Here is an 18,504-nt window from a genome sequence, read left to right as displayed (position 1 = left end):
CTGCAGCCTGCCACTACCTGAAGGGGGCTACAAGCAGGCTGCTACAAGGACAGGCTGAGGAAGCTGAGGGTGTTCAGCCTGGGGAAGAGAAGGCTCCAGGCAGCCCTGATAGCAGCCTGCCAGGACCTGAAGGGGGCTACAAGAAGGCTGCACAGGAACTGCTTTCAAAGGGCTGCAGGGACAGGATGAGGGCAGTGGTTTGAAATGAGAGCAGAGCAGCTTGAGATTGGATGTAAGGAACAAGTTCTGCACCAGGAGGCTGCTGGAACACTGCAACAGGTTACCCAGGCAGTAGTTGAGGCCTCATCCTTGAAGCTATTCAAGGTCAGGTTGGACAAGGCTCTGAGCAGCCTGGAGAGGAGAAGATTCTGGGAGGATCTTGTTGCTGCCTACCAGTACCTGAAGGGGCTCCAAGAAGGCTGCAGAGGGGCTGCTTGCAAAGAGCTGCAGGGACAGGACAAGGACAATGGTTTGAAGTGAGAGCAGAGCAGACTGAGATTGGCTGTGAGGAACAATTCTGCAGCAGGAGGCTGCTGGAGCACTGCCACAGGTTGCCCAGGGAGGTGGTTGAGGCTTCATCCTTGTAGGTATTGAATCTCAGGCTGGACAGGGCTGTGAGCAACCTGCTCTAGTGGAGGATGTCCCTGATGAATGTGGTGGGGGTTGGACTGGATGCCCTTTGGAGGTCCTTTCCAACCCAGGCTGGTCTATGACTCTATAGTAACTCACAGTTAACCTCTTGCAGGGCTGCTGGCACAACCACTGCTGGTAGTGACCTCCCTGCCTTCAGCTTACCTCTTGCTGTTGTCAGAAGGTATGTGTGGGCAGCTTGGGGTTTGGGAGGTGTTTTGTTGGTTTTGAGCAGTTCACTTTTGTCCATTTGCTGTGTGGAGGTGGAAGAAGGAGAGGAAACCTTTGATATTAAATCCAAACCTGACTGCATGTTGAATCAGGGATTTTATTCTTTAACCCAAGGCTTTCTTTTTCTTCCCCATGCAAAACCTTGATTTGTTGAAACAGGGATTTTATTCTTTAACCCAAGGCTTTCTTTTTCTTCCCCCTACAAAACCTTGATTTGCACATTTAAAAGCTTTCATTTCATTCAAAAACCAAACCAACCTCAACGTGAAAGAAAACCACACCAAAAAAAAGCCCAAACCAAACTCTTTTTAGCTCATTTTCACCTGTGTTTCTCTTTTCAGATATCATCTCCCCATCAGGATCACTGCTCATCATGTTGTGAGCCCTAACACTGTTGTGGTGCCATTGTCTTCAGAGTCCTTGGCTATGAAACCTGTCTCAGATATGCTCAAGATGGCTTGGAATTTCTCCTGGTACCATGGGATTGAAAACCTACTGCAGCAGAGAAATTCTCAGGAGGAATCAGAAATGTGAGCCACTTTGTCATGAGTTTTAACCTCAGGGGTCTGAGCTGGCACCAGTGCTGTGGAACACCTTTGGCAGTGCCATGGGCAGAGCCATCAGTGCAGCCTCAGCAAGTGTGCAGATGGCACCAAGCTGTGAGGCACAGGAGACTTGGTAGAGGGCAGGGATCCATCCAGAGGGAGCTGGGCAGGCTGCAGAGCTGTGCCCAGGCCACCCTCATGGCATTGAACCAGGCCAAGTGGAAGGTCTTGCACCTAGGTGGGCACAATCCCAAGCACAGCTCCAAGCTGGATGGGGAACGGCTGAGAGCAGCCCTGAGGAACAGGCCCTGGGGGTCTGGGCTGATGCAAAGCTCCACAGGAGCCTGCAGTGGGAGTGCAGCCCAGACACAACCCTGTGCTGGGCTGCAGCCAGAGCAGTGTGGGCACAGGGCAAGGGAGGGGATTCTGCCCCTTGGCTCTGCTCTCCTCACACCCCACCTGCAGTCCTGGGGGCAGTTCTGCAGCCCCCAGCACAAGCAGCACATGGAAGTGTTGGAGCCAGTGCAGAGGAGGCCACCAAGATGCTGAGAGGGCTGCAGCAGCTCTGCTGTGAGCACAGGCTGAGAGAGTTGGGGCTGTGCAGCCTGGAGAGGAGAAGGCTTGGAGGAGAGCTTGGAGTGGCCTTGCAGGATCTGAAGGGAGCTAGAGGAGGTCTGGGGAGGGACTATTGAGAAGGTCTGGTGATGAGAGGATGAGGAGGAATGGGTTTGAAGTGGCAGAGGGGAGACTGGCACTGGATGTTAGGAAAGGGTTCTTTGCAGTGAGGGTGGTGAGAGACTGGCACAGGTTGCCCAGGGAGGCTGTGCAGGACAGAAGCACTGTTAATGGTTTTTCTTTTCTACCTTTTCAGATTTGTAGACTCACTGAGGCTATCCTCAGAAGATATTCTTCTCCTCAGAGTAACTCACACCAGCTCTGGACTGCAGGACTGTCTTCATTCCATCATTCAGGCAGCATCCCACAGGGATGTCCGAGCTGCGCTCACCAGGCTCAGCTTTTACGTGCTGAACGACAGACTTGCCCTCAAAGGCACTCCTGGGGCTTCTGGGCCCACTTGGAAGAGCTTTGCTTGGCAAAAAGCAATGAGCAGGTAAGCATGATGAGGGCAGGAATCCATCCCAGCTTATCAAGCTTTGGTTGTGGCTGTGTTCAGGATCCTGAGAGGAGGGCAGAAAACATGTTAGGGCTGTGAAGGTCTAGAGCATAGAATCACAGAATCATAGAATCAAGCAGGTTGGAAGAGACTTCCAAGATCATCCAGTCCAAACTGTGCCCCAGCCCTATCCAATCAACCAGACCATGGCACTAAGTGCCTCATCCAGTCTCCTCTTGAACACCTCCAGGGACAGTGACTCCACCACCTCCCTGGGCAGCCCATTCCAATGGCAGCTTTGGTTGTGACTCTGTGTGTGTGTGTGTGTGTGTGTGTTCAGGATCCTGAGAGGAGGGCAGAAAGCATGTTAGGGCTGAGAAGGTCTAAAGCAGCTTTGGTTGTGGCTGTGTTCAGGATCCTGAGAGGAGGGCAGAAAACATGTTAGGGCTGAGAAGGTCTAAAGCAGCTTTGGTTGTGGCTGTGTGTGTTCAGGATCCTGAGAGGAGGGCAAAAAGCCACAATCACAGTGCTGGATTTCAGCAGCTCAAACTTCAGCCACTTCATTGAGCTCATTGTTAGTGCCTGCTGGTGAGTTTCACAGAATCAAAGTAAGTCCATCTTTGTTGTGTGTAAATCTGAAGGGAATGGAGTCAGGATTTCATCTTCAAGTATTTAAATCTGTGTCATGTATGCAGTAAGTTGAATTTAATCCAAATGATTCCCCCTCTGTCACATATAAATACATGCGAGAGACAGATTTCTGCCAGTCCACATTTGCAAGTGGCTTCAGTCCTCATAAGCTGAGATCAGAAACTGCCTTTCCCCATGCTGCCAGTGCCTTTTTGTGTGTGCATTGCAGGTTTCTGCAAGTGCTTCCAGCTTCTGCAGAGGATGAGAAGCTTCTGGTAGATGTCTTAAGGTTTTTAAACAAGTTTCTTAGAGAGCAGAGATCAAATCTGGAGGCAGAACATCTGAAGTGGATTTTGAAGTCCTTGGTTAAAAAGGTAAGAATCAGCCTAAGAGGTCAGGTGTAAGAAGTGATGCAGCTGTGCAATGCTTGGCTTTGTTTCTGCTGAGTTCCTCAAGGAGAAGCACTCCTCAGAAACAGCAGATCCTGTGGGGTTGATGTCTGCTGCTTTCTGCTGAGTGCTTGGGGGAGCTGACTCTGAACAAGAGTAAATTTCCTTCTTAGCTCATTGCTTGGTGTATGAATAACCTCTCTAAATCCAAACATTCCCTTTGCCAGAAGCTAAGAACCTCCACCTGGCTGTGTTTTGCTGTGCTGTGGTTAACTGAAGGGGGCCTAGAGGAGGGCTGGGGAGGGACTACTGACGAGGTTCTTGTCATGAGAGGATGAGGAGGAATGGGTTTAAAGTGGCAGAGGGGAGATTGAAAGTGGATGTTAGGAAGAAGTTGTTTGCAGTGAGGGTGGTGAGAGACTGGCACAGGTTGAGGGTGGTGAGAGACTGGCACAGGTTGAGGGTGGTGAGAGACTGGCACAGGTTGAGGGTGGTGAGACACTAGGACAGACTTTCCAGGGTGGTTGTGGAGGACAGAAGCACAGAATGTGATCTTTGATCACATTCTGTGCTTCTGTCCTCCACAACCTCCCTGGAGGTGCTCAAAGCCAGCTTGGATGAGTCCTTGAGCAACCTGTTCTAGAGGGAGATGTCCCTGCCTGTGGTAGAGGGGTTGGAACTGGGCGATCTTCAAGGTGCCTTCCAACCCAGCCTGTTCTGTGAGCCTCTGTGTGTGTGATGTGCAAGCTCTCAGCATGGAGATGGTTTGCTTGTGGGGATTGAAACAGGATTCAAACAATCTGTTCTCTGACTTTCTTTCTTCATTCCTTTTAGAAGCCAAAATCCCTTTTAGACCTCCTGGTGCGACCGGAATCTCAAGCAGGGGATGAGGCAGATGAAATGCTGAGTGCTGTCAGGCAGCAGCTGGATAAAGAACTGATTCATCTGTTTAACACACTCTTGGTTTGTTCCATGGCAGTGACTGACAGGTAGAGTGGAAATGGACTTGCCTGTGTGTTTTCTGACAGGGCATCACTGCTGCTGTATCTCAGCCAGCGTTTGAATAGAGTTCCATCGTGGACTCTGTCCCTGGTTGCCCTGCCAGGACCTTGTAGAGGGCTACAAGCAGGCTGCAGAGGGACTGTGCCCAAAGGCTTTGCATGGGGAGGATGAGGGCAATGGTTTGAAATGAGAGCAGGGCAGATTGAGATTGGATGTGAGCAACAAGTTCTGCACCAGAAGGGTGCTGGAACAGTGCAGCAGGTTGCCAAGGGAGGTAGTTGAAGCTTCATCCCTGGAGATATTCAAGGTGAGGCTGGAGAAGGCTGCTCCAGTGCAGGATGTCTTTGGTGACTGCTAGGAAATGTCCAGTCTAATTCCCTGTTCCTCTGTGCATCAGCTAACAACAGCTGAGGTGCTGAGGCTCATACCCTAGGTGTAGGGAGGATGAGGCACTGACCTCTTGTGAAGCGATTCCTTACCACAGGACATCAGCGACTGGAAGGGGCCCGAGGAGATCATCCAGTCCAACCCCCTGCCAGAGCAGGACCATACAATCTAGCTCAGGGCACACAGCAACACATCCAGACAGGCCTTGAAAGGATCCAGGGAAGGAGACCCCACAGCCTCTCTGGGCAGCCTGTGCCAGGGCTCTGGGACCCTTCCAGGCAAGAAGTTGCCCCTTGTGCTGAGCTGGAGCCTCCTGTGCTGCAGCTTCCATCCATTGCTGCTTGTCCTGTGCCAGGGAGCAGTGAGCAGAGCCTGTCCCCCAGCCCTCAGAGATGTATAACCATTTATTAATGTTATTTATATTTCTAATCATTAATGAAATCCCCTCTCAGGCTTCTCTTGCCCAGAAGCTCCACGTTGGCAGCTGATCTTTGTCTGTCTTCCTCTGTTCACCATCCAAGCAGGGAGGCCTCGGAGCTCGCAGGCGCCTTCAGGACGGAGCTGGCTCTGACGCTGCTGCAGTGCTTGAGGCTGACAGATGCCCCCCATTTTTATGGGCTGCCTTCACTGGAGAGAACCTTAGGAGGAATGGTTCATGTCACTGCCCTTCCAGGCTGGAGCACCTACTCTGCTGCAGCTGAGCCTGCCACCATTTGTGAGAAATACTTAACAGCTCTTCTCGAGGTGAGTAGCTCAGAACTGAGCTCTTGCTTTGAGTGCTGGCAAAGAGCTGCCTGACTAATGGCACTGCCACTCTCAGCTTGGACTGGGAGGGAATCTCATCACTAGAAATAGGTGGAAAAGCCAGAGTTAAAATATGGAGTCTGCCTGTTGTAGTTGAGGATGTCCCTGTTTATTGTAGATGATCTCTGGAGGTGCCTTCCAACCCAGGCCACTGTATGAGTCTGTGTCTGTCTGTTGTGTGCTGTGTGAGGTCTTCATCCCCTATTTAAAAGGTGCTATCAAGTGGTTAGAATGTGAGCAAGATGACAAGTAAATGTGTTGGCTTTTTTGATGCTATTGGCTCTTGGTGCTGCCAAGCACAAGGAACAGCAGGGACAAGCTGGAACCCAGGAGATGCCACCTCAGCATGAGGAGAAACTCCTTTGTTGTCAGGGTGCTGGAGTCCTGGAGCAGGCTGCCCAGAGAGGCTGTGGAGTCTCCTTCTCTGGAGACTTTCCAACCCTACCTGGATGTGCTCCTGTGTGCCCTGCCCTGGGTGCTTCTGCTTTGGCAAGGGGCTTGGATTGGATGATCTCTGGAGGTCCAACCTCTCCCATTCTGTGACTCAGTGAAATGTAGAGAGGTTTAAATTGCCATGCTCTGGGGGGGAAAACACATCTGGAAGTGTAAGTTTTGAGCCCTCTTGTTGGGTCTGTCCTGTTGAATGCAGCATGCTTTTTATTTCCAGCTGTGTGGTTTGGTGTTTGGTCACAGACAGCTTAGTGAGGAGGAAGTTGTTGGCAGAGAGAGTGATTGGCATTGGAATGGGCTGCCCAGGGAGGTGGTGGAGTGGCCGTGGCTGGAGGTGTTCTTGCCAAGCCTGGCTGGGGCACTGAGTGCCATGGTCTGGTTGGTTGGGCAGGGCTGGGTGCTAGGTTGGGCTGGCTGAGCTTGGAGCTCTCTTCCAACCTGCTTGAGTCTATGACTCTGTGTTCCCATCCAGTGAGCTTTGCTCTCCTCCTCTGGATGCTTTCCAAACCCACCTGGACGTGTTGCTGTGTGGCCTGCCCTGAGTGATCCTGCTCTGGCAGGGGTGTGCTGGAGTGGATGATCTCTGGGGGTCCCTTCCAACCCAACCATTCTGTTCATTAGAATCTGATGTTTTGCATCTTGTGATTGAAGTCACTGTGAGAGATCTGAATTACTCTTCCTCTTGAGCAGAGAATTTTGACAGGTTGGTCTGGATGACCTCAGAGGTCTCTTCCAGCCTGGTTGATTCTGCAACTTTATGACACCAAATTGTACTTTTAATTCCAAACACAGCCTAAGGATGTGGTTAAAAGAAGTGGACTGTTTCCCCCAAGAGCAAACTTTCAGCTCTCTGTTGAATGTTTTTGCTCATTATTGAAGCTCCACTGCATTCTTCACTTGAAGGTGCAGGTAAAAACCACCAGCAGCTGAACTCCACAGAAGAAACCATCTCAGGAGTGAATGACTCAGAAAGAAATGCTTCAACTTCAGCTGAAACCCAGCAGCTTTGCATGAGTTGAAGTCATGCTTTAGATGTGTGTAGCACAGTTTGTGCTCTCCTCTTAGTCTGCTCACAGTAGCTTATTTCCTTCCACCATGAACTTGTTCCCTTCTCTTGTAGGTGATCTCATCCTTTTATGTGGAGTGGGGAGGAAATGCCATGTCCTTCATGGGGAAAGGAGTGACCAAGAGCACAGTGCTCTGCCTACTTCACTTATCCCACGAGATGATGGCTCAAGCCAAGGGCATGGTGAGTGCCTTGATGAACTTCATGAGGTTGGCTTGGGCCCACCTCTCAGACCAGGAGGTTGAACAAGCCCAAGTGCAAAGATCTACACTTTGGCCACAACAACCCCAAGCAGATATGAATAGAATCCAATTCAGTTGCTGATGTCAGATGCTTCAGTCCTCCACAACCTCCCTGGAGGTGCTCAAAGCCAGGTTGGATGAGGCCTTGAGTGGCCTGTTGAAGGGGGTGGTGTCCCTGCCCATGGCAGGGAGGTTGGAACTAGATGATCTTCGAGGTCCCTTCCAACTCATTCTATGATTTAGGTTGGACATCAGGAGGAAGTTCTGCACCATGAGAGTGGTGAAACATTCAACAGGTTGTCCCATCCCTGCAGATATCCAGCCCTGCTGTGGGATATAGACAAGGTCTTGTCATGGCAGGAGGAGGAGGAAGGGGTTTAAAGGGGCAGAGGGGAGATTGAAAGTGGATGTTAGGGAATGGTTCTTTGCAGTGAGGGTGGTGAGACACTGGCACAAATTGAGGGTGGTGAGACACTGGCACAGGTTGAGGGTGGTGAGACTTTGGCACAGACTTTCCAGGGTGGTTGTGGAGGACAGAAGCACAGAAGGGGATCTTTGATCCCCTTCTGTGCTTCTGTCCTCCACAACCTCCCTGGAGATGTTCAAGGCCAGGCTGGATCAAGCCTTGAACAACCTGTGCTGGTGAAAGCTGAGCCATGGCAGGAGATTGGAACTGGATGATCTTGAAGGTCCCTTCCAAGCCAAACCATTGTGTGAATCCATCACATAGGAGTGCTGTGTGTGCATGTGAAGTGCTGTGGTGTGGAAGTGCTGCTGAAAATAGCTGTCAATTCTTTTCTTATCTGTTTTCTACTCAGGAGTGGATATCCCTTTGGTCTCTGCCTTATGATAACAGTGAAGAACAAGCAGCTTCTCAGCTAGGTCTGGCATGGCTGGTTCCTTTGTGGGTAGATAGAGACCCTGAGGTTAGTTGATGCAAGTTGATGTCTTCTTCTGACTCTTAATTATCTGCAAACTTTTGGGTTCATTAGAATCATAGAATCAAGCAGGTTGGCAGAGAGCTCCAAGCTCACCCAGCTCAGCCTAGCACCCAGCCCTGCCCAACTAACCAGACCATGGCACTAAGTGCCCCAGCTAGGCTTGGTTCAACACCTCCAGCCACAGCATTCAGTGATTGTGTAAACACCTCCCTGAAGCTTGGCTGGGTCCAACTGAGCAGCTCCAACGCTGCCTTGCTGATTGCTGTAAGAAACCATCTCTGGCTGTTGTGTTTCTGGGTTGCTAGGTGAGGTTCACAGCACTTGGAATAGGATCAGCTCTCACCTCCCTTGAAGCAGGATGCCTTGCTTTAGCTGACAGCTGCCAGAACATCTCAGGAGGGCTGTGGGGCACAGTGCTGAACATCCTTCTGGACCAGGCTGAGTGCAGCATGGTGCGCAGGGAGGTGAGTTCCTTCTCTCCGAGTTCAGTGCTGCCTGATTGCAAAGTCTGACTTCTTCTGACATCATCTACCTGGGCCTGAGCAAGGCTTTGGCCTCTGTCCCAGATGGCATCCTGGGCACCAAGCTGACAAAAACACAGGCTGGATGTGTGGAGCACTGCTGGGTAAGAAATGGGCTGGATGGTGGCAGGCAGAGAGTGGTCACCAAGGGCACAGTGGCCACCTGCAGAGCAGTGCCAAGTGGCTCCCTCAGGAGTCAGAGCTGGCACCAGTGCTGTGGAACATCTCTGGCAGTGCCATGGGCAGAGCCATCAGTGCAGCCTCAGCAAGTGTGCAGCTGGCACCAAGCTGTGTGGCACAGGAGACTTGGTAGAGGGCAGGGATCCATCCAGAGGGAGCTGGGCAGGCTGCAGAGCTGTGCCCAGGCCACCCTCATGGCACTGAACCAGGCCAAGTGGAAGGTCCTGCAGCTGGGTGGGTGCAATGCCAAGCACAGCTCCAGGCTGGGTGGGGAATGGCTGAGAGCAGCCCTGAGGAACAGGCCCTGGGGGTCTGGGCTGATGCAAAGCTCCACAGGAGCCTGCAGTGGGAGTGCAGCCCAGACACAGCCCTGTGCTGGGCTGCAGCCAGAGCAGTGTGGGCACAGGGCAAGGGAGGGGATTCTGCCCCTTGGCTCTGCTCTCCTCACACCCCACCTGCAGTCCTGGGGGCAGTTCTGCAGCCCCCAGCACAAGCAGGACATGGAAGTGTTGGAGCCAGTGCAGAGGAGGCCACCAAGATGCTGAGAGGGCTGCAGCAGCTCTGCTGTGAGCACAGGCTGAGAGAGTTGGGGCTGTGCAGCCTGGAGAGGAGAAGGCTTGGAGGAGACCTTGGAGTGGCCTTGCAGGATCTGAAGGGAGCTAGAGGAGAGCTGGGGAGGGACTATTGACAAGGTGTGGTGATGAGAGGGGGAGGAGGAATGGGTCTGAACTGGGTTTTTGGCAGTGTGATGACAATCTTGCTGCTTTCTTTTCTTTCAGGCTGCTTTTATTCTGCAGAACCTCCTTGTGATTCCAATCCCTCCAGAGGACAGCAGAGAAGGTCTTTGGCAAGTGAGTGACTGCAGCTTGCATGGGAAAGGTCACAGTGCTACAGGGATATGTTATGTAGCACAGGATCATGGAATGGGGCTGGGTTGGAGGGGACCTCCAAAGGGCATCCAGTCCAACCCCCTGCACTCACAGGGACATCCTGCACTAGAGCAGGTTGCCTTCTCCAGCCTCACCTTGAATTGCTCCAGGTATGAGGCCTTAGCTGCCTCCCTGGGCAACCTGTTGCAGCAGCCTCCTGGTGCAGAACTTGTTCCTCACATCCAATCTCAATCTGCTCTGCTCTCATTCCAAACCATTGCTCCGTGTCCTGTCCCCGCAGACCTTTGGGCACAGTCCCTCTGCAGCCTGCTTGCAACCCACTTCAAGTACCTGGAGCCTTCTCCAGGCTGCACACCCTCAGCTCCCTCAGCCTGCCCTCACAGAGGAGGTTCTGCAGCACTTGGCTCATCTTCAAGGCCTCTTTTTGACCCTCTCCTGCAGTTCCATGTCCCTGTTATTCTGGGAGCACCAGAACTGGAGGCAGTGCTGCAGGTAGGGTCTGAGCAGAGCAGAGGGGCAGAATCCCCTCCCTGTGCTGCTGCTCTCCCTGCTCTGGCTGGGACCTGCCAGGAACCTGTGCTGGCTGCTGAGGAGTTTGTCACCAGCTGACACCCCCAAGCCTGGTGTCAGTTCCTTTCTGCAAAACATCAAGGTGGTGCTGAGAGACTTTTCTCCTCTTGGACTTGCTTTAGCACTAAGGATTGAATTCAAGCAGTGATGTTTGTCCCTTTCCCACCTGCAGGGGCCCTGTGTGCATGATGAAGAAACTGGCCTCTCCCAGACTGGCAAGCCTGCCCTAAAGGCCCTCTTGTACCACTGCCAGTTCTATGAACACATCCATCAGATGGTGAAGCACTGCTACCTGGGGTGTTGCATGTTTGATTTGAGTGCATCCAAGGAAGCCACCCTCACCACAGAGAAGGCTGCTGTAGCTGGTAAGTGATGTAAAGGGAAACTGGTAGGGTTGTAAACCTGCTTCAGTAACTTCTGGGTTTGCCTCAAGTGGTACTCAAAAGGAATATATAAACTAAATATATAAACTAGGAACTTAAATAGGGGACAGCTTGAAAGAGTCCAGCACAGAGCTCCAAAGCTGCTGGAAGCAGCAGGACATCTCTCTGTGAGGCAGAGCTGAGGAGCTTGGAGCAGAGGAGGCTGAGGGGTGACCTCAGCAATGTTGATAGAGATGGGCAGGGCAGAGCCAGGCTCTGCTCAGGGATGGCCAATGGCAGGACAAGGGGCACTGGGTGCCAGCTGGAGCAGAGGAGCTGCCATGGAAACGGAAAGAGAAAGTTCTCATTGAGAGGGTGCCAGAGCCCTGGAGCAGGCTGCCCTGAGAGGCTGTGGAGTCTCCTTCCCTGGAGACTTTCCAACCCCACATGCCTGTGTTCATAGAATCATAGAATCCAGCAGGTTGGCAGAGAGCTCCAAGCTCACCCAGCCCAGCCTAGCACCCAGCCCTGCCCAACCAACCAGACCATGGCACTAAGTGCCCCAGCCAGGCTTGGCAAGAACACCTCCAGCCACGGCCACTCCACCACCTCCCTGGGCAGCCCATTCCAGTGCCAATCACTCTCTCTGCCAGCAACTTCCTCCTCACATCCAGCCTAGACCTGCCCTGGCACAGCTTCAGGCTGTGTGCCCTTCTTCTGGTGCTGGCTGCCTGGCAGCAGAGCCCAACCTCCCCTGGCTACAGCCTCCCTGCAGGCATCTGCAGACAGCAATGAGCTCTGCCCTGAGCCTCCTCTGCTGCAGGCTGCACACCCCCAGCTCCCTCAGGCCCTTCCCCAGCCTTGCTGCCCTTCTCTCAACACTTTCCAGCACCTCAGCATCTCTCTGCAATTCAGGAGCCCAGAACTGGACCCAGCACTCCAGGGGTGGCCTGAGCAGTGCTGAGCACAGGGCTATTAGGTGTTCCTGGAGCCTTCTCCATGCTGACCACCTCTAGTTGTGTTTGTTCAAGGGACTTGCTGAGTTCAGAGGTACAGGGGCTGAAAACTTACATTCTGAGCTCATGAGGAGGGTTTGGCTACTTGAATATTTCACTGAAGCAATCCTCTTCATCTGCTGCCTGCATGAGATGAAGAAGAAAATGGGTTTCATTTTGGAGGTTTGTGGTTGGTTTTCATTTGTGTGTGGTTGTTTGGGGGTTGTCTTTTTGGTTCAATCTTTGTTCATTTCCTTTTCCCCTGCAGATTTGGATGATTCTCTCAATCTTTGGAAGGCTGCATCCAGTCAGAGCCTTTCTTCACATTCTCCATCAACAGCTGAAACTGTGGTGAGTTGGAGAGTCATCTCTTCCTTTTAAATGTAAAGCTGTTCATTACATGCTCTGGGTAAAATCATGGGGTGGGGTGGGGTGGGGTGGAAGGGACCTCCAAAGGTCATCCACTCCAACCCCACCCATCAGTGAGCAGGGACATCTCTGCATCTTTAGTCTGGAGAGGAGAAGGCTCCCAGGTGACCTTACTGTGCCCTTGCAGTGTCTTAAGGGAACCTACAAGAAAGCTGGGGAGGACCTTTTAGTCTTAGGTAGTGACAGGAGTGGGGGGAATTGAGCCAAGCTGGAAATGGGGAGTGTCAGACTGGATGTCAGGAAGAAGTTGTTGAGCATGAGGGTGGTGAGAGCATGGAAGGGGTTGTCCAGGGAGGTGGTAGAAGCCTCATCCCTGGAGGTAAGGCCAGGCTGGAGGAGGCTCTGGACAGGAGGTGTTTAAGGCCAGGCTGGATGGGGCTCTGGACAGGAGGTGTTTAAGGCCAGGCTGGATGGGGCTCTGGACAGGAGATGTTTAAGGCCAGGATGAATGGAGCTCTGGACAGGAGGTGTTTAAGGCCAGGCTGGATGAGGCTGTGGACAGGAGGTGTTTTAGGCCAGGCTGGAAGAGGCTGTGGACAGGAGGTGTTTTAGGCCAGGCTGGAAGAGGCTCTGGCCAGGAGGTGTTTAAGGCCAGGATGAATGGAGCTCTGGACAGGAGGTGTTTAAGGCCAGGCTGGATGGAGCTCTGGCCAGGAGGTGTTTTAGGCCAGGCTGGAAGAGGCTGTGGACAGGAGGTGTTTAAGGCCAGGCTGGACAAGGCTCTGGCCAGGAGGTGTTTAAGGCCAGGCTGGATGAGGCTGTGGCCAGCCTGATCTAGTGTGAGGTGTCCCTGCCCATGGCAGGGGGGTTGGAACTGGCTGATCCTTGTGGTCCCTTCTAGCCCTGACTGATTCTGTGACCCTCCACTAGATCAGGTTGCTCACAACCATTAATATCTCCATGGATGCAGCCTCAGCTACCTCCCTGCCTACAGCAGGGGGGGTGGAACTGGATGATCTGGAAGGTCCCTTCCAAGCCAAAGCATTCAGTGGCTCTGTGAATGAAGCCTTTGGCAGTAGCTTGTAGAAATGTGTCTGTGGTGTGGTGTCGCTGGCAGCAGGAAGATGCAGCTGTGCCCAGCCCACTAGATGGCAGGGTTCACCCAGCAGAGTGGCAGAGACCTTTCCCTTGTGCATGGCATGGGTTTGTTCACCCAGCACAGGTGGCAGAGACCTTTCCCTTGTGCATGGCATGGATTTGTTCACCCAGCACAGGTGGCAGAGACCTTTCCCTTGTGCATGGCATGGATTTGTTCACCCAGCACAGGTGGAAGGGACTCTGCAGGACTTGAAAGGAAAAACCTTTTCCTCATGTATGGGATGGATTTATTTTTCCATCACAGGTGGAAGGGACTCTGCAGGACTTGAAAGGAAAAACCTTTTCCTTGTGTATGGGATGGGTTTATTTACCCATCACAGGGCTCTGCAGGGCTTCCTGAAGGTAGTTGAGGGCACCATGCCATGAGATGTTCAAGGTGAGGCTGGACAAGCCTCTGAGCACCCTGCTGTGGTGGAGGATGCTGCTGCTGACTGGAGGGATGATGGAAACAGGTCCCTGCCAACCCAAGCCGTTCTCTGGTTCAGCAGGTGCTTGTTTTAAGCAGCATGTGGGGTGGTGTTTGCTGTGTGTGAGACTGAGAACATCACTCAGCACAGAGACCCTTCCCTCAGGCTGCTTAACTCCACCAGGGCTGTCCTGTGCCCAGGCCTGCTTAGCCCTCAGTGAGAAGCCTGAGCCAAGGGTGGTGCAGGTTTCAGATCTGCAGGCATTTCTCAGGCAGCTTCAAGTCAAGGCCATTCTTTCCCAGGCTGTCTCCTTGCTCTTTGATAGCAACGTGTGCTGGGGCTTTTTTGGAGCCTTGGTTACCAGAGAGTGCTGCAGAGTGAAGTGATTTACACCTTTGAAAAGGGAGCTGCATGGAATTAATCAGTGCAAGGCCATGAAAGCAATGCCAGAGGGATTCCTGTAGCAGAGGTTAAGAAAAGACCTTTCATTCCTTCCCAGCAGATAAACTGCAACCCCCTCACATTTATCCTGGTTCCACTCAGGCACTTTTTGTGCTCTTTTGTACTGCTTCTAATCTGCAGCTGTCATCTCCCTCCCTACACAACCCTTCTTTCCCTCCAATTAAACCTTTGTCCTGACTCTCCTGTTTCACTCCTAAGCAGCAGAAGGCTTCCTTGCTCCCAGGAAGGAGATGGTGGCTGTAGTGAAGATCCTTTTGCTAGGTACAGTGTCTCAGACCCCCACTTCATCCTTCCCAAAGGGCATTTGTGAAAGCAGGGATGTCTTTTCCTTGCTGGAAGGCAGAGAAGGGTTAGGCTGCATAGGGACTGCTTGCATCTATTCTACAAGGACAGGCTGAGGGAGTTGGACTTGTTCAGCCTGGGAAAGAGAAGGCTCTGGGGACACCTTACACGACCCTTCCAGTACCTGAAGGGGGCTACAAGCAGGCTGCAGAGGGCCTGATCATTACAGTTCTCATCTTGCTTACCCTAGCAAAGCTTTGATCACCTTACACTCATGGTTGGGCCCTAATTCCAACAGCTGTGGCATTGCCTTCCAGTACCTGAAGTGGGTTACCAGAAGGGGTACTACAAGCAGGCTGCCACAAGGACAGGCTGAGGGAGCTGAGGGTGTTCAGCCTGGGGAAGAGAAGGCTCCAGGCAGCCCTGATAGCAGCCTGCCAGGACCTGAAGGGGGCTACAAGCAGGGTGCAGAGGGACTTCCCAAAGGCCTGCAGGGACAGGAGCAGGGCAATGGTTTGGAATGAGAGCAGAGCAGATGGAGATTGGATGCGAGGAACAAGTTCTGCACCAGGAGGCTGCTGCAACACTGCCATAGGTTGCCCAGGGAGGTAGCTGAGGCTCCATGCCTGCAGATACTGAAGTCCAGGCTGGAGAAGGCTCTGAGCATCCTGATCCAGTGGAGGATGTCCCTGCAGGGGGGTTGGACTGGGTGCCCCTGGGAGGTCCCTTCCAGCCCAACCCATTCTGTGATCCTATGGGAACAGCTGCCTTGTGTTACTGTGTGTCTCTTCTGTTAAGGTCTGCCCTGCACCCATGTCCCTTTGTGAAGCCAATGCTCTGGGCTGGAAAGCTCCTCTGAAGGTCACAGACCCACAGGATGCCAGGGGCTGGGAGGGACCTCCAAACCTCTTCCAGTCCAACCTCCTGCCAGAGCAGATCACACAGGAGCACAGCCAGGCAGGGGTTGAATATCTCCAGAGAGGGGCAGCCTGTTCCAGGGCTCTGTCACCCTCACAGGGACAAAATTCCTCCTCATCTTTCCATGGAAATTCCTATGTCTCTGCTCCCAGCAGTGCCCCTTGTGCTGGCACTGGCATCCCCCAGCAGAGCCTGGCTGCAGCCTGCTGCCACTCACCTGCACACATTGATCACCACTGCTGAGGTCACCTCTCAGCTCCTCCTCTGCCAGCAGCACAGCCCCAGCTGCCTCAGGCTCTGCTCCTAACAGAGCTGTGCCATTCCCTCCAGCAGCTTTGTGGCTCTGGGCTGGGCTCTCTGCAGCAGTTCTGTGTCCCTCTTGAGCTGGGGGGGCCCAGCACTGGCTTCTAGTCCCATTTCCTCTGCAGTAAGCAGGGGCAACCTCAGCCAGATCATATAAATATCTTACATCTCCCCCAGGACATGCAAGGATCAGAGGGCTTGGGTTAAGAGAAGCACCCAGGAGTGGGAAGGCTCTGGAACTTCTCCTCTGGCTGGTGACTAATGCCCTTCTTATGCTGCTGTCTGTGAGTGTCCTGCTACAAATGGCCAAGTGCTGATGTTCTCATGGAGCAAATGGGCCATGCAAGAGCTGAGTTGAAATGCTCCAGCAGTGGCTTTCTATCTTAGTCCACATGGAGACTGAGTCAATTATCTGGATGAATAAGAAGGGTGAAGAAGAGGAATTTGCAGTAGCATGGGCAGTGATCAGGCTGGAACAGGAATGTTTCAGGCTCTTCATGTTGCACAACTTTGCAGCCCAGAAGGCAGCCATGGCCTGGGCTGCATCAAGGCAGTGTCACCAGCAGGATGAGGGAGGGGATTCTGCCCCTCTGCTTGGCTCTCATGAGACCTCACCTGGACTGCTGCATCCAGTCCTGGCACTGCCAGCTAGAGAAGGACAAGGAACTGCTGAAGTGGGTCCAGAGGAGAGCCATAAAGGTTGTCAGAGGGCTGGAGAACCTCCCCGATGGGCAGAAGCAGAGAGAGTTGGGGCTGTTCAGCCTGGACACTCCATGGGAGACCTTAGAGTGGCTTTCCAGTGCCTGAAAGGGGCCTGCAAGAAAGCCAGGAAGAGACTTTGGACAAGGGCTTGGAGTGCTAGGATGAGAGGGAATGGATTGAAGCATGAGGAGGGCAGGTTGAGACTGGAGAGGAGGAAGAAGTTGTTCGCAGTGAGGGTGGTGAGAGGCTGGCACAGGTTGAGGGTGCTGAGACACTGGCACAGACTTTCCAGGGTGGTTGTGGAGGACAGAAGCACAGAAGGGGATCAAAGATCACTTTCTGTGCTTTTGTCCTCCACAACCACCCTGGAGGTGTTCAGGGCCAGCTTGGATGAGTCCTTGAGCAATCTGGGCTGGTGGGAGGTGTCCCTGCCCATGACAGAGGGGTTGGAACTGGCTGCTCCTTGTGGTCCCTTCCAACCCTCACTCTCTGATTCTGAGTTTATACAAACTGCTTGACCTTCCATCCATAATAATTGGATGCTTTTACATCATCCACATGAATACATGCCCAGAAACCTGAGCACAGTGTAGTTCTGTTGGGTTTGAACAGGAGTTTCTGCATCACTTTGGGCTTTATGAGCCTGTTGGGTTTGGAGGTTGCTCCCTCCCAAGCCTTCGTGCAAGAAACAAAAGCTAAAAATGGCTTTTTTTTTCCCTTTCCATGTCTTTCCAGATCCAATCTGCATCAGCATCCCTGAGCAGTGTCTGTGACCTGCAGACAGCAGTGCCCAGAAACTCAGCCAGTTTTGTTCCTGACGCTGTCACCAACCGGCTGATGGCACAAGGTGAGTCCAGGATGGTTCACAGAGTCACTGACTGCAAGGATCAGTCCAAGATAGGTTGCTCAAGGACTCATCCAGCCTGGCCTTGGACACCTACACAACCACCCTGGAAAGTCTGTGCCAGTCTCTCACCACCCTCACTGCAAACAACTCCTTCCTAACATCCAGTTTCAGTCTCCCCTCTGCCACTCCAAACCCATTCCTCCTCCTCCTGTCATGACAAGACCTTGTCAGTAATCCCTCCCCAGCCCTCCTCTAGCTCCCTTCAGATCCTGCAAGGCCACTCCAAGGTCTCCTCCAAGCCTTCTCCTCTCCAGGCTGCACAGCCCCAACTCTCTCATCCTGTGCTCAGAGCAGAGCTGCTGCAGCCCTCTCAGCATCTTGGTGACCTCTGCACTGGCTCCAACACTTCCATGTCCTGCTTGTGCTGGGGGCTCCAGAACTGCCCCCAGGGCTGCAGGTGGGGTGTGAGGAGAGCAGAGCCAAGGGGCAGAATCCCCTCCCTGGCCCTGTGCCCACACTGCTCTTGCTGCACCCAGCACAGGGTTGTGTCTGGGCTGCACTTACCCTGCAGGCTCCTGTGGAGCTTTGCATCAGCCCAGACCCCCAGGGCCTGTTCCTCAGGGCTGCTCTCAGCCATTCCCCACCCAGCCTGGAGCTGTGCTTGGGATTGTGCCCACCCAGGTGCAGGACCTTCCACCTGGCCTTGCTGAATGCCATGAGGTATTTGATGAAGCATAAAAATCCATTTGTTTCCTGGCACCATTGTCATTAATCTCTGCTGCTTTGTGCTTTGTCTTTCTCTGACCACATTCTAGGTCAAAGCAGCACAAGCACAGTGGAATCTCCAAGCCAAGCTGCCTCTCCCATGTCTGCTGCTCCACCCAAGCACTGTGCTGCTGTCACTCCTGCCCTTTTGTCAGCTGCTTGCAGCCTTCTGCACAATCTGCTGCTCGTCACACCAGAAGATGCTGGGATTGCTCTGCGCCAGGCTCATTTGCTAACAGCTCTCAGCAGGTAGCAGATCAATAACTGCTGAACTACAAACGAGGTGGGAGCAGTAGAGGGGAGAAGTTTGAGATGAGCTTTAGCAGTGTTTGTTACCAAACC

General features: G+C 53.0%; 1 protein-coding gene across 1 annotated transcript in view; it reads left to right on the top strand.

The window, feature by feature from the left end:
- RTTN (rotatin) overlaps positions 1-18,504 on the top strand; it is a 74,573-nt gene that overhangs the window by 30,255 nt on the left and 25,814 nt on the right. Inside the window, exons 23-36 of the mRNA XM_064150305.1 lie at positions 746-814; positions 1,203-1,391; positions 2,278-2,517; positions 3,380-3,524; positions 4,374-4,528; positions 5,453-5,672; positions 7,303-7,431; positions 8,309-8,416; positions 8,737-8,895; positions 9,912-9,983; positions 10,765-10,957; positions 12,218-12,300; positions 17,286-17,397; positions 18,213-18,411. Of these exons, the coding sequence (XP_064006375.1) occupies positions 746-814; positions 1,203-1,391; positions 2,278-2,517; positions 3,380-3,524; positions 4,374-4,528; positions 5,453-5,672; positions 7,303-7,431; positions 8,309-8,416; positions 8,737-8,895; positions 9,912-9,983; positions 10,765-10,957; positions 12,218-12,300; positions 17,286-17,397; positions 18,213-18,411 (2,073 nt within the window). The remainder of the gene's footprint in view (positions 1-745; positions 815-1,202; positions 1,392-2,277; positions 2,518-3,379; positions 3,525-4,373; positions 4,529-5,452; positions 5,673-7,302; positions 7,432-8,308; positions 8,417-8,736; positions 8,896-9,911; positions 9,984-10,764; positions 10,958-12,217; positions 12,301-17,285; positions 17,398-18,212; positions 18,412-18,504) is intronic.

Source organism: Pogoniulus pusillus, chromosome 10 (genome assembly GCF_015220805.1).
Source record: "Pogoniulus pusillus isolate bPogPus1 chromosome 10, bPogPus1.pri, whole genome shotgun sequence".
NCBI lineage: Eukaryota > Metazoa > Chordata > Aves > Piciformes > Lybiidae > Pogoniulus > Pogoniulus pusillus.
This window is presented reverse-complemented; position numbering and strand designations above follow the sequence as displayed.